The 14,225-nt window shown below is 45.2% G+C and overlaps 2 protein-coding genes across 2 annotated transcripts; both read left to right on the top strand.

Moving 5' to 3' along the window:
• The first annotated feature begins 347 nt into the window (after positions 1 to 347).
• On the top strand, positions 348 to 6,651 carry LOC109485951. The gene is made up of 6 exons (XM_019789655.1): positions 348 to 502; positions 1,616 to 1,865; positions 2,609 to 2,727; positions 3,117 to 3,209; positions 3,416 to 3,554; positions 3,698 to 6,651. The coding sequence occupies exons 1-6, from the start codon at positions 368 to 370 to the stop codon at positions 4,702 to 4,704; spliced, it is 1,743 nt and encodes a 580-aa protein (XP_019645214.1). The 5' UTR covers positions 348 to 367; the 3' UTR covers positions 4,705 to 6,651.
• Positions 6,652 to 9,149: 2,498 nt separating this feature from the next.
• On the top strand, positions 9,150 to 13,264 carry LOC109485948 (tripartite motif-containing protein 3-like). The gene is made up of 2 exons (XM_019789652.1): positions 9,150 to 10,812; positions 12,210 to 13,264. The coding sequence occupies exons 1-2, from the start codon at positions 9,226 to 9,228 to the stop codon at positions 12,558 to 12,560; spliced, it is 1,938 nt and encodes a 645-aa protein (XP_019645211.1). The 5' UTR covers positions 9,150 to 9,225; the 3' UTR covers positions 12,561 to 13,264.
• Positions 13,265 to 14,225: the final 961 nt, after the last annotated feature.

The raw sequence follows: 14,225 nt of genomic DNA, 5'->3' as shown, positions 1-14,225 counted from the left end.
TGCACCAGGTGTTCGGGCGTGTGTCCAAACTAACATTGACACCTGCTTTAGTTTATTTATTTTGTACTTCCTTCCAAAATAATGACACTGAGCTGTTTGAGATAAATGATGAAAATAAATAAACAACGACATCTGCGACAAAAGCCGTTGGAAAACTGCGTCAAAATCTGAAATGAGATCTTTCGATTTGAATATGAAGCTCTGAAACGAGAAAAACGGCATGATTTGATCAGATCAACCATTTCTATGGTATACGATATTATTCCAATTTTTCCTCCTGGCTATAGCAGCTTCAGGTTTCGTGTAGACGTTATTAATTAACAGTAGCTAACTGTACCACACGTGTGTTCCTGCCCAGGTGAGGCACATGGGGACCGGCGGAGAGATGCCGCGGAAGACCGGCAGTCTGGACACAGCGGGGCGGTACCTGGCGGAGTTCGGCCAGCAGGGACAGGTGGGGGAGAGGAGGGACTGGGACATCAACGATGCCTCGTTACCGGAGGTAAGGACAATAGACAACCAGGGACGACTCTAACACGCTTATCAAATGCTTGTAAAAAAACTTGTAAAAGCGAAAGAAGAAAACACAAGAAATTAATACAAAAGGATGCAAAGAGAGCGAATTAACGCTATCAGTGGCAATACAATTTTGTAGAAAACACTCATCTTAAGTCTTGTAACAATCGCAGTTGAGTCTCCATTTAAAAACACTAGCCTACAGATTTCAGTTTTCGAAGAAAGCGTAGCATGGTGTAGTGTCTATGTGTAAGCCTATCCTGTCTATGGAACACATTGGTACAGAACTCTGAGCCGTGTAATGGGCTAACAACTGCCCATCAGACGATGTAATAAGAGACACAATAGCAGGTTCTTTCCCGACACGTGGCCGTGGGTTGTCTCACGTGCGGGTAGAAGTCAGGTGCGCGCTCATCATTGTCCGACCGTCCCGGGCGTCTGGATCACGTCTGTCACGGCGATGGCTCATCATGATAATCAGGCAAACTTTACGGGCAAACGCTTAAGAATCATATGTTCTTTTGTCGCGCACGTCAATCAAGTAAGTTGCCTGGAAGAAACATTGTGTTTGGCGAGGTTTTGTGACAGGATATAATTTGTTTCTTCCAATTATCATAGATTTAATGGGAAAAACTGAGCAAACGTTGGTGAAAGTGTGTTGGCAATTAGATGTTTATTGGTTGGGAGATGCAGTGTTGTATTATTTAAGCCGATGTTTGAACTATTCAATTTTCTAAGGTAATTGTGCCTTTCGGAAAAGTACTTTGTACCTATTTCCGATTGTTTTGGAATCCAAAAAAGATTCCAAAACAATGCCTCAATACGGGTGAAAATGTAACTTCGGTGAGGGGACGTTCTCTCGGCTGAGAGATAAAGCCGCATGCAGGTCTCATGTTCGAGGAGATCCACACCTCATGCAGGTTAAAGAACCCACCACACTTATCATTTAGAGTAGGGGTTCATCTCAGTGTTCGTGGATCAAACCTTTCAGTCCCTTCTTGAGCACCTTATACCAAATGTGCAAACCAGATGTCAAAACAGACCATGAAACAAACGATCGCACAAACCGACAAACCTTATCTGTGTTTTTGTCCGCCAGGCCTGTCGGCTGGACCCGTTCCACGAGTGGCCTGACGGGAACGTCCGGCTGGTGTTCGACGCTAGCGACACGGACGCGCGGAAACACGTCAGCGGCTGGGCCATGCGCAACACCAACAACCACAACTGCCACATCCTGAAGAAGTCTTGTCTGGGCGTCCTGGTCTGCGCGCTGCACTGCACCACTCCAGACGGAGGGAAGATCCACATGCGACCCGCTATATGTGACAAGGCGAGGAAAAAGCAACTGGGTAAGAGGAGATCGCAGTCTTTATAAAGAGGGATGGCATGCGATTATCCCCATTTTTTTACAAGAAGGGTAAATCAAACAGTAATGTTCTCCATGTGTGAATCTGCTAAAAGTATGTTTTCTCGGAAAAAGTTCAAATTGAACTAAGGACAAATGGTATGAATTATTCTTTATGCCTTAAACAGTGTGAGAGACACAAATAAATCTGTGATCTATGACTTCTAATTCAGCCTCGGCATTTAAACAAGCTGTAAACGTTACTCCAGCTGAAGTCACTAGGGAGCGCTGTTTCACAGTAAACACCATAGCTGAGCAGTATGCCTCCGAGCTGCATCAATTAATGCAATAGAAACACATTCTGCTTTTTCATATACAGTTCAGTGTTTATAGTCTACTTTGCACGTGTTCTCCGAAAATGCAGACACTCAAGGCGTTGTCTGGCATGAGCAGTCAATTTCACATGCAGTATGTTAAACCACCGCTAGGCGATTCATCCCACATTCATGGCAACGGACACACAGTAACTTCAACACTTTTGGTAGAAAACATTTGTTAGTCGAGTAACGATCCGTGGCGATATCCGAATCCGTGCATATGAAGTATATAAAAAACACTCAAATACAACAAAACACTCCAACACAACGACCTATCTTCTACCAAGGAGAGAGAAAGCTTCTTACTCCTACCCACGCTTATGATAAGTTGTTGCAATGCCTATAACGTTTGTATTGTGTATTACCTCAGGTAAGCAGTGCCCTAACGGCTCGTGCCAGGGCCGGCTGGAGCTGATGCCGTGCCGCGGACACTGTGGTTACCCCGTCACGCACTTCTGGCGCCAGGAGAACAACGTCATCTTCTTCCAGGTGACTGACCTCATCCTAGCTCTTTATCACATATAGCTATTTTGACTTTAATGAGTTAATACCTTTAGTAGAAGACAGAGGAAGACGTCTCAGGGAAGTCTGGGTGGGGTGGGGGTTATCGTCCAGCACATACCGCCTTAGTGGCTGCTTGTTTGTGAACATTTTTGGACTCATCCAGCTGTATTCTTCAGCTGCCTAACTCAGTCCTTCAGGACACCTGTCTTGTGCACGTGTGACTTCAAACGGTCAAAGTTGAGAGAATTTTAACGTTGTTTGCCACGTGCAGTACTCTTCACGGACGCATGTCTGGTAGTAACTACATGTGTATCATCTGTGAGTTCGAATCCCTTGTCCTTGTATAGATTTGACTGAAGTTCTTTAAATTTCAGGCCAAAGGAACGCACGACCACCCTCGGCCCGAGCCTAAGGCGTCAGCAGAGGCCAGAAGGAACTTGTCTGGAAGAAGATACTCTATCGCAAAGGTACAGAACAATATAGCAGTGTTCAACACCTCCAAGTAGTGTACATATGAGCCGTCGTAGAGCTGAACTTTTGCTTGTAATTACATGTATGCGTGCGGATCATCCATTGTGGGTTCATAAACTCCTTGTCAAACTTTAGGTCAAACTTGCATATTCATTACACCGTTTTAGTCATATTTTAACCATTTTATTATGTTTACTACCAGGGGAGGAGTGACTGTCTGTACGAAGGCGCGCAGGCGCAGTACGTGGGTGAGGGCACACTGAAGAGAAGCCGGGCTAAGATGATGTCCACCCTGTGGGACCCGAACCCGCTAAAGAAGATGTGCATAGATCCATTCACAGGTAAACCATCTTTTAAAGTCTCTCTGGATCATACGTTGACCAACATTAGTAGGCGACAGCAAATGCGAATAGTTGGCACTTTCACTTTATTTCCCACCTGTAGAGATGAATGACTTATCTTGACTATTTTCCTTCTATCTCAGATAAAACGCGGAACCTGATCACAGAGGACCAGTTCTACATCCACAACTACCCCGCATTGCCTGATGGGAAGATGAAGGATCACGTCACCCATGCCGTTACCGAGCCTTACTGCAGCATGTCCACGTCACCTGTCCTGTACGGGCGGACCCACAAACGGCAGACCATCTGGGACACGCAGGTAAACAAACCTGCCAACTATTGCCATGGCAACGACGCAGAAGTGTGTAGTTCTCCCGTCGCCATGACGACGTGCTCGCAAGAACAGCGACCGGGCGACGCCATGCCAAACTCTTCTCCCGACGGCACGTGGGGCCAGCACTCTCCGTACCACCAGCCGGGCGTGCACGGCAGCGCCGGGAACCAACTGTCCGTCTACTCGAACGTCCACGTCCATCAGCAATCCTTCCTCGTCAGGTCTGAGACCATCATCGTTACCAACAACAACACCTCCTCCAACGGCGCCGCGTACCCTGTGGAGAAGTGGGCGGTGGTAGACGGGCACGGCTCGGACGGCGACACGGAGGGCGTCATCAGACACAGCGGGACAACTCGCTCGTCCTTCCCAAACAATGTCAGCCCTTCCAACGCAGTGACCTTCGACTATCCTCAAGGAGAAGGTTGCCATGACAACCAAACGTCCACAGACTTACATCGCGAGAGATCTCTCCCCAGCATCGGCTGTTTCATCCCCGAGACGTCGCCTGGCACGGCGGCCAATCACGGACAGTCCCCACCGCATGCGCGGTACGAACAAGCAGCCTCCTACCCACAGGGCAGCAAACCGGAGGACTCACCCTTCTCAGGAGACTCAAGATGGCTGCCGTGTGGGCGAGACACGGCCAAGTCTGACCCCATCCCTGTCCCCTCCGTGTACCAGAGCTGTCGGTACGCCAACTCACCCAGCGCCCTGGTCATGGCCACCACGTCAGGCCCTGGTCACTTCGCCACGGAGTTGCCGCCCAGCGGCTACACAACCTGCGCCTCAACGGCTCTGTCCTGTGTTTGAAGAGCTTGTAAAAATGGAAACAAACCGACAAAAATTCGTCCAGGACAGACACTTTTGTACAGACTATTTGTATCGGCAGTCGAGTATAGTTTGTTTACGGTATTTTGTTTGTTGTGACATTTAGCGGGGCGTATTTGTTGACAAATCGATCATGAACCATTCCTAACTATTCGCCAAGTTGTGCAAGTCGCTTCATCCAGAGGTTCATTGCAACCCATCAACAGCGTGGTTTTACTGAAATGGAAACATTTGGCAATATTCACATTCTTGATATCCCGACAATCCCTCTTAAAACACTTTTAGTAGCTTTTATAGTCTATAAAAGTGTATATTTCTTTCCAAAACATTTACGGGGATGTTCGAGTCTGTTTCAATCCATATTGCTGTCAGTCATTCACACATGCGACACGCCAACAAACACCCAAAGGTCAGTCCCGGCCGACCTTATTGTTCATCCAATAGAAAAATGGCTCAGAAAACTCCCTAACAAAAGGGCGACATCCTGACAACTACCCAGGGATTATACTACCAATTATCCCCGCGCCATTTCTGTCAAAATTTCCGCCGTGTTCTTGTAAGGTTTCTGGCGCGGAGGGACTCATTACACGTTGGCGCCGACGTGGAACAAATCCCGTGCCGCCTTCGGTACAAGAATAACAAGTGCTGTGTTGTATTGTGCAGGTATACCCCTGGGTTCTTCCCACTGCACGTGTTTTACAGATAGATCAAACGGTTGTCAAGCAGGGGAGATACATGGAATCAATGAGAGCTCTTGAGTGCCTTTCGTTAAGTGCGTAGGTTTATGGCCCATTTAATGGTGGGTTATAATGTATGGATGTTTCAAGAATCACAAACATGAGAACGCGTAGAAAAACATGGAATCACAATGAAACGACGTCTATTATTGTCTGTCGGAAGAAAATACCAAGAAGTCCTCCGTACTATTTAGAAACAATTAGATACTTTTGACAGCAATTTGCAATATTTCCAATTGAAGAAGATATGAAGAAGTCCCTTTGTCGTGGACACATTTTTGATATTTATACAAAATGTTTGTCTTGTACTTTCTATCTAGTGTTATTTATACAAAAAATGAGTAATTTACATGTTGTATTTATTTTTATCGTAACCATGACGACATGGTTGGCAGATGCTGACGGAAAATGTACGATCTGAGCTGAGAAAAAAGCGGAATGTTTGTGTATATATTGTGAAATAAACTTGTGAGATGCCTTACTATGTATATCATTCCCACGTATTGCTCATGTACAGCTAGTGGAAGTTCGTACACAGTCAGCATTAGTATCCCGTCAAATGAATCATATATTTCTATCTTAATTTATAATTCATTAACCATTAGCATGCATGATTGATGTCCACTTTGTTCAAATATCACGAAAATGCCCAGGCGGAAACAGACACTTGATTTCTTATATTAACACACAGCATTGTGGCCTGTATTAGTTATCGTGCATGGAGATGAGTTAGACACCGACGGTACCGGAGTGACCAGTAGCTTTTGTAAAATGTGGCAGCATTGTCGGCTTTTCTTTTCCCATCGCGAAGTAGTGTCTATAACCTGTTATCTTGCTGTTCAATGTGCCTGACTGTGCTATACTATGGTAAGATAATAGTACATGTAAAGCTCTATTTAGTGCAATGATTCCTTTGTTAGTCAGTGTGCGGTCACATAAGTCGTACGAGCGTCTTGCGATCGCAAATTGAGGGCATTCTTGGTAAAGTCGTGCAAAATTTACCAATCTTGTTACGGAAAAGTTTGTAGTCACAGCTTGCTTGGAAAACATTACGGAATGAAAATCGGCGACCTACGACGAATGTGACCGCGCCGTAAGAGACACTTGTGTTGTTAGCTTTATGTCTAGGCTGATGCCTATCTAGGAGGAAAGGAGTTTCGTACATGGTGTTGTAGCCATTTGACAGGGACCAAACGTGATTAAAGTATATAGTTCATCATACAACGCTTTGTAGTTTATTTTTGTTCAAAGTTTTGTGGTCGGATGAACGGTAGCCTTTCAGAGAACTTGTGACATGCACCGATAACTTGAGAGGACCAATCCTATATCCAGAGCTATCAGTGGAAGCTCAGAATTAATTATCACTATGGGAATCATCGGAATACTCTGTGACTATGAAAACCAGTCATCACACCCCCAACACCATGGTAGCAGACAGTTCTCAGTCGCTCCATATATGTTTGGTCCATGTTAGCACATATGCAAAAAATCAACAAGATTCAGACATTCCCAATTCCCCTGACTTCCAGTAAAAATGTTATAACCTACATTCTTGCTAGAACGTACGGATGAAGAGTCGAAAATCAGTCGGGCTGAGCTGGCCCGGAACTGTGTTTATGTCACGGAATATCCTCGCATCATCCAGGATTTAGAGAAATAGATTATTTACCAGGTACTTTGTAGAGTTTGTGTCTCACAATCACAAGCGGTAACCTTTTGTAGGGCTTAGCGGATATAAGAGTGGTTCAGATTTGACCAAGTTTGGTCCAGGTGTGCGCAAACAAAACAGACAGGTGGAGACTGAGACTTGTCTTACAATGGGGCCGTTGGAAACGTCCGTATACACGGGTCAATCGAGTCATCTATGGGCAATTTACTAGGACTAGTGATCTTCAGCCTGTAATTGCTCAAATACGCGTGGGTGTAGTATAGGTGACTTCTGGGCTCCAATATTGTATAAAACATCAAACGTCACAATACAAAAGTCTACTTTAACTTAATAAGGGGAACAACTGTCTCCGCCGGGCTAGTCCGAGTGCACTTTCATCCTCGTGGGAAGAATTTTCTGATATCTAATATGATCTAATATGATCTGATGATGAACCACGTAGGTGTCTGTCCCCGTGCATGTTCTCTACTGCTGTCGTTATCATTATTATCTAATGCCCTGGTATATTCTAATAAACAAATATGACCCACTATATAACTCCAATATGAGACCAAGATTGTGCACTTAACCCAAAGATTTCATGTAGAATGCGTGCCGTGAGAAACTGTACATAATTGTAAGACCTGACGCTGTGTTCAGCATCTAAATAATCACACAATTTTATAAGTCTACAAAAACATTCCGAACATGCAACATGCCATGTTCACTGTCCTGTCAAAGGGACCGTCGGAACAAAAGGCTTAACGTTACAAAGTTACCGATAAAGTATTAGTATGATAGTCAACACCTGGATGGAATTACAGCAGAACACAAAAAAGACAAGATGATACAGTATGATCTTCTAATGTATCGTTCGTCACAAGTTGCTCGAGGCAAATGTAGGGGACAAAAGGCAGAGATAGGTAGTCACAAAAGATGATGGTAGCAGGTTTTAAGCCACGTGACACCAGTGAGACCCTCTAAGAAGCCCCTTGGGAGATTTGGGGGCGGGGCAAAGCGATAAATTTGCTGAGTTCGCGATCTGTGCTTTCAAAATACCGACACACTCCAAAAGATTTCGTTTCTATCAATGTCCCCATATAACAAATGTAGGATCATTCATTTATATCTCATTTCTGTTGTCCGCCTCACTCCATTTCCACCTTAGTGCACCAGAATGGGATGGTCCTTACTCATGCTCATGATTGGACTGTACTGTTTAATCAAACCAGAAGTTGTCTTGAAGCCCAGGATACGATACCTGACTTTGTCTATAACTTTAGTGTACTCTGCAGCTGCCAGTAGGAGGTACTTGGAAATCTATTCAATTTGCAGAATGTAGACCATGACCAGATTAAAGGAAATGGTCCTGAAGTTGTGGACATTCTGTAAGACCTAATAAACAGATTGATGTAAAAACACTGCGAAGTAGGAGAAATATGACTGACACGTTTCCATTACATCTCCGTCACTTCCTGTGCCTCTGTCTAGTTCCGGTGTGCCTAAATCTAACCTTGTCCTTCACATTCTTTCTGAAATTTGACCCTTAAAAAGGTATCCATCATTGTCTGTTTCTCAGCGGTTAAAAATTCGGTTTAACTACTTGGGTGTGCCGACTTTCGACACCACTTAGATTTCGTTTGTCTAGTTTGAAAAGACCTGCTGGGTTGAAATGTAGAATGACTCAGAAACGCCCACTTGAGGCCAGCGTTACCTGTCATCTTCAGGTAAATGACAACAGCCTTCGGCGCCTTTGATCGATGGGATTTTGTGAGTGCCACCTGGTATGAATCCAACGTGAATATACCATATCCTTACAACTACCGTTACTAATATCACCGATAAGGATCACTCGGCCATTGATAATTGATAGGCATCCGTGATTCATCGAAGTGAAGTCAGTTGTATTGCGGATAAAGTATGTTGTTAGAGGGCACACCTTTAATTACAGTGCGCTTGTTGACTACTGCATAATGAACACCTCGGGGTATGTTAGCCCACACGAGATAGCGTACGTTGCCTTATAATTACTGTATAAATAGGGCAGAAACCGGTCAGGTAGGCACAGTGCGTGTTAGAGCGCGTGGTCGATAACATAGAGAGCACAACACAGGAAACATGGCGTCTTCACTGCTGTCTCAGATCAGCGAGGACTTCTTGAAGTGTCAGATTTGTCACGACACGTTCAAGCGTCCGAAGGTGCTGTCCTGTCTGCACACCTTCTGTCTGACGTGTCTGCAGAGCTACCTTAAGAAGAACCCGCGGGTCAGTATCAAGACTTTCCTCTGTCCGCTGTGTCGTCAGGAGACGGCGACACCGGCGACAGGCGCGGACGGTCTGAAGGATAACTTCTTCGTCTCCAACCTCCTGGAGGCCCTGTCGACGCTGAAGACGTTTAAGGTGAAGGGGTTCGTGGCGTGCGGCAGCTGCGGCCGCTCCGCCAGTTCCCGCTGTATGGAGTGTGAGGACTTCCTGTGTGTCCACTGTCATGGCGTCCACGCCAAGCTGAGGGCGACGCGCGTCCACACCGTGCTGTCCATCCGGGAGCTGAGCTCGGAGGGAGGGAGCGCACAGATCCGGGCCTACACCAAGGCAACACTCTGCCCGGTACACGAAGGTGAGACCATGAGGTTCTACTGTGAAACGTGCCACAAGCCCATTTGTCGTGACTGTACCGTGCTAGACCACAGCAAGCCCGACCACAAGTACGTGTACTTCAAGGACGCTCTGGCGTCACGGAAGGACGAGATCCAAGGTCTGCTGAACTCCTGCAGGGGTATGGTGGAAGGTCTAGAAGCGAGCAAGGAGCGACTGGAAACCGAGGAAACCGAACTGAGAGATACTAAGGAGGGAACGCTGAAGCATATAGAAGAATGGGTGGCCATGCTGCTGCTGGACACACAGAAGAAGAAAGAAGAACTTAAAGATCAAGTCGAGACAATCTACAACGAGCAGCTTAAGGAACTCTCGGCGGCCAAAAGTAGGGTAGAAATGACGCTAAATGACATCCAGAGTGGGTGCAGCTTCTCGGAGAAGGTTCTGGATATTGGGACAGACTTTGAGATTTTATCCATGCGTAACGAAATGTCAGCCAGGCTGTCAGACTTGACGAAGATGGAGGGTCCCAAAGTTGACAAAAATCGCTCCGGGCTGATAAAGTTCCGACCGTACGGAGGGATCGGAGAGCTGGTGAGGCTGGGGGTAGGGGAGTTAGACTCCTGCACAGTTGGAGAACTTGTGTTGAAGTTCGGAGACTGGGGCCCACAGCAGGGACAGTTTAAACACCCAGGCGGAGTCGGCGTGAGTTCAGCCGGGCACATCGTCGTGGCAGACACCGGAAACCACCGGGTCCAGGTGTTCGACAGTCGCGGGGTCTTCTTACGGGCGTTCGGCTTCTACGGCTCGACAGATGACGCCTTCAGCCACCCGCACGACGTCGCCATGACAACAGACGACCGCATCCTGGTCACCGACAAGGGCAACAAGGTCGTCAAGCTGTTCACCATCGAGGGTAAACTGATCGGAAAGATTGGCAGCGGACACCTGAAGGAGCCGACAGGGGTCGCTGTGTACAAACATGGCGGCGTGGCGGTGACGGACACCTCTGCGGTGAAGACCTTCACACGGACCGGAGTCCTGTCGGCTACCTGTACCAGCGATGATCCCGGGTACTCACACTACCTCTGTACCGACGACGACGCCAGAGTGAGTACTTTCCTTTTCCTGCCTTGGCAACGTCTTCAATTTGACACCCCAACATTATTTCATTGACATTGTAAATACCTCTGTTTACGATCATGTATTATAGTTAAGTTATATATATATATAAGCCCTGTAAACTCTTTGGCCCGTTCGTAGGCTACTTGATCACGGCAAGTTGCAGAAATATGTCAGATACGTACATGTTCGAGCTGATTTCTCCCTTGGGATAGTATTTGCGTGCAACCATTTGTTCAGGTTGTTGCTGTTAACACGTAAAACACCTGAACGGTACTTCGACCTACTTTTTAGCGAAAATTGCTACGTACAACCTACAATTAGCACCTTGCACATCAGTAGACACAGTACTGTAATCATGGCTATTACAGAACCTTTCCACTATATAATTACCGATCAAACAACGCTAGAACTGTTTTATTATCGTGTATTAGGCATGGATTTGAGAAGTTGTCACACTTCCTGTCATTTTCAATAATACCTTTCTAGCTTTTAGGTACATGTCTGTATGGTTTAAGACGTTGAAAACCGGAACTGAATTGACAAATGTGTTTCTTTCTTTCAAGACTTAAGTGAGTCTATGTGCCTTTAAGACTGATTTCTTACCGTCATTAGGAAGTCACTTTGGGCACTATTAACCTTTTAAAGGTCTATCCCTGTACAATAAACTAGGCTAGGAACTCGTCTCATATTTACCTCAATGGTCTTAGCCAGTCATATATTCGCTCTGAGCAAATGTCGTGGTCTTATCAACATCAGAAACTGTATGGGAGACATTGAGTGCAACTTAATAGGGGTGATTTTATTTTACATGCGCAATCTTGTAATCCTACAAAACCAGTGCTATGTACATGTAAACCTATAAACTAGTCAATGATGCTGCTATAAAGGATAATATTAGTTTTAAAGTGGGCTGTTGCCTTTTCGGAAATGGTTAAATGATTAGAGAGTGGGAGCTGTTATAAGAGAACACTAATGTTAGAGGGTATGACTGAAAGACAACTGAAATCTCAGTTATCAGTATATAGCTTAGATTATGATAAAATGTCACAAAATGCGGGTGCGCGCATTTGAAATCATTATTATCATTCATTGTTCATTTCTTGTTGCATTATAGCAATTAGTAAGGTCATTGTTTCTAGAATTATCCATTTTAATTCAACGGCCCTCAGATTATGAAATGAGAAATTATGTTTATCACTTTTGAGGTGGAGTACACTTTACCTTTCATATAATGTTCTAATAGCTAAGTCTTTGATTAAATTTTCTCGCAACCACTCTTTCATTAGCTAATTACCATGCTAGCATTGGTTGAACTTCTTATTCTGATGGACATTAACGATCTGTCTAAAGTGTAATGTCACCCCTTTCACCTGTGTGTTCAGGTGTACGTGTCTGACTTCACAGACGGCTTCATCAAAGTGCTGGACCAGCGGCGCAGCCTGACGTCCCAGTGGACCGCGGGGTGGCAGGAGTTCCGCGGGGAGGGATGGGTCTTCCGCCAGAAGAGACTGCTGGGGCCGGCCGGCGTCTGTCTGGACAGGGCGAGAAGAAACCTCATCGTGGCTGACTACCATGGTAACAGCGTGGAGGTGTTGGACGTGGCAGGCGTGTACAAGGCGACGGTAGCCAACGGACTCAACCATCCCGAGGGGGTGGCCGTGACTCCCCAGGGGCACGTGGTCGTGGTGGATAGTGGGAATAACTGTATCAGGGTCTACAAGTGTACTGACTGAGAACATAGACATACATGTAAGTGATTGAAAAACTTTAGAGACCTGTACGATCTAGTAGTAGTAATTGTTAATGTCAGGCCAATACAAATTGATAAGTACATCGATTCCGTTGTTAGTGGCTATAGTATGGGGTCGATGTAACTGTGTTTGTTACTCCCCAGTTACGTACATGACTACTCGTAAAACAATCAAACATTGACGATCGATCTGTACAAAGTTCTTACAAATACAAACTGATTTTACAAGACGTGCAAGCCTCTTAGAGAGCTATTACCGACGGTAAGATGGCAATGTTTTTCAAATACCTCAGCGGTATCTCTTTTCTGTTTCAATTGTTTTGTTTAATGTTTGAAGCTTTATGTTTAAGGTGCTAACGGAAGCCAAATTATCCGTGACGTAATGATTCGATGGTGGCAGTTATAAGTGGTGGCAGGGGAGGTAATTGTTATTTACAAGGTGAATATAAGCGGCAACATTGAAGTTAATTACCAGATCAAGCATAGATCAGAACCACACAAGAAATACAATACAGAAGTTATATTTTTGGAGTCCATCATGTTAAAAATGCAACATCAACGTGCACAAAGAGGTGACTTGTGGCCAATGTCTAAATATTATTAAGAACGTTGTTTGTGAAATAATAAAGATCTTCATCAACATACTGATGTGTTTTGGTCCTTGAAAACGTGAGGTGTATGAATGTACAGACAACGTGCAATAACAATTTCCCACCCTCTACACCATGTCATCACTCGTGAAATATATGTAAGTTTATTGCCTTGCTACGTGTCAAAACTAGACACGATAGCACACTGAATGGATGTTGTTCGTAAAATTGTCGCTAGGTGGGGCTTCTGATCGGTGAAGTTGATGGCGCATAAGTTTTTTTGTGTCTGGGTGTATGTATTATGCAAGAGAGGATCATTCAGCACCAAGGACAGGCCAAACCTCTAAGAAAGCCACTTAAGCCATGCTGGCTGATACGAGGATTAGGCTACAGAATAGTCGTAACTCGTCTAAACGTACGCTCGAAACTAGTTTATTTATATTGGTAGATTATGTAGACAAAGGGACTTCGTAACCAAGATGTATACTCGTACCTGTAATAAAAGAAACCAATCTGTTTTATCTGACCTCAGCGTGATAGAAACCTCCCGTGCACCGTTACCCCGGCCAGTCTCCTCCCTACCGCCCCTCGGCGCGGATTAATGACAGGAACGGAGTGAAGGTCAGGTTCATACCGACCCCATCATGAGACAAACCCCGCTCCTCGTGAGCGGAGACAGTCATTCAAGGTTAATCCTTTCAACAAGTTCTACAGACAATCACCGGGAGACGCCGGGTCCAGGTCTGGTCAGCGGGGAGAAATTGTCTTACAGTCGTCCGAGGACAGATCAATATCTCTGTACCCTTGTAACTATGTATCAAATTTTCGTTAACCCCTGTAAGGTCACAGACTTAAACCCAGCAGATTTCACGTCTCAAAAAAAATGTCAAGATTCTACAATCTTACTTGTATGATTCATGTATACTGAGTTACTGATTTTTCTCGCATTACATTTCGTATGTATTGTATAAACTTGAATATATAACAGTTACATAGTACACTGTAATTTAGCCCGAGGGCTAGGATATTGTACTTGCAATTGTAAGTGTGTAACCAGG

The sequence above is a fragment of the Branchiostoma belcheri genome, unplaced genomic scaffold (genome assembly GCF_001625305.1).
Source record: "Branchiostoma belcheri isolate BF01 breed outbred unplaced genomic scaffold, Haploidv18h27 scaffold79, whole genome shotgun sequence".
Lineage (NCBI taxonomy): Eukaryota > Metazoa > Chordata > Leptocardii > Amphioxiformes > Branchiostomatidae > Branchiostoma > Branchiostoma belcheri.
Note: the sequence above shows the minus strand (reverse complement) of the source record. Positions and strands in the feature narration are given on the sequence as shown.

What these genes read in the sequence shown, in the direction of transcription:
- LOC109485948 (XM_019789652.1), top strand. Translation starts at nt 9,226, where the DNA reads ATGGCGTCTTCACTGCTGTCTCAGATCAGCGAGGACTTCTTGAAGTGT. An exon ending in GTACCGACGACGACGCCAGA is followed by an intron (nt 10,813 to 12,209) that starts GTGAGTACTTTC and finishes CTGTGTGTTCAG; the next exon opens with GTGTACGTGTCTGACTTCAC.
- LOC109485951 (XM_019789655.1), top strand. Translation starts at nt 368, where the DNA reads ATGGGGACCGGCGGAGAGATGCCGCGGAAGACCGGCAGTCTGGACACA. An exon ending in ACGATGCCTCGTTACCGGAG is followed by an intron (nt 503 to 1,615) that starts GTAAGGACAATA and finishes TTTGTCCGCCAG; the next exon opens with GCCTGTCGGCTGGACCCGTT. An exon ending in ACAACGTCATCTTCTTCCAG is followed by an intron (nt 2,728 to 3,116) that starts GTGACTGACCTC and finishes TTTAAATTTCAG; the next exon opens with GCCAAAGGAACGCACGACCA.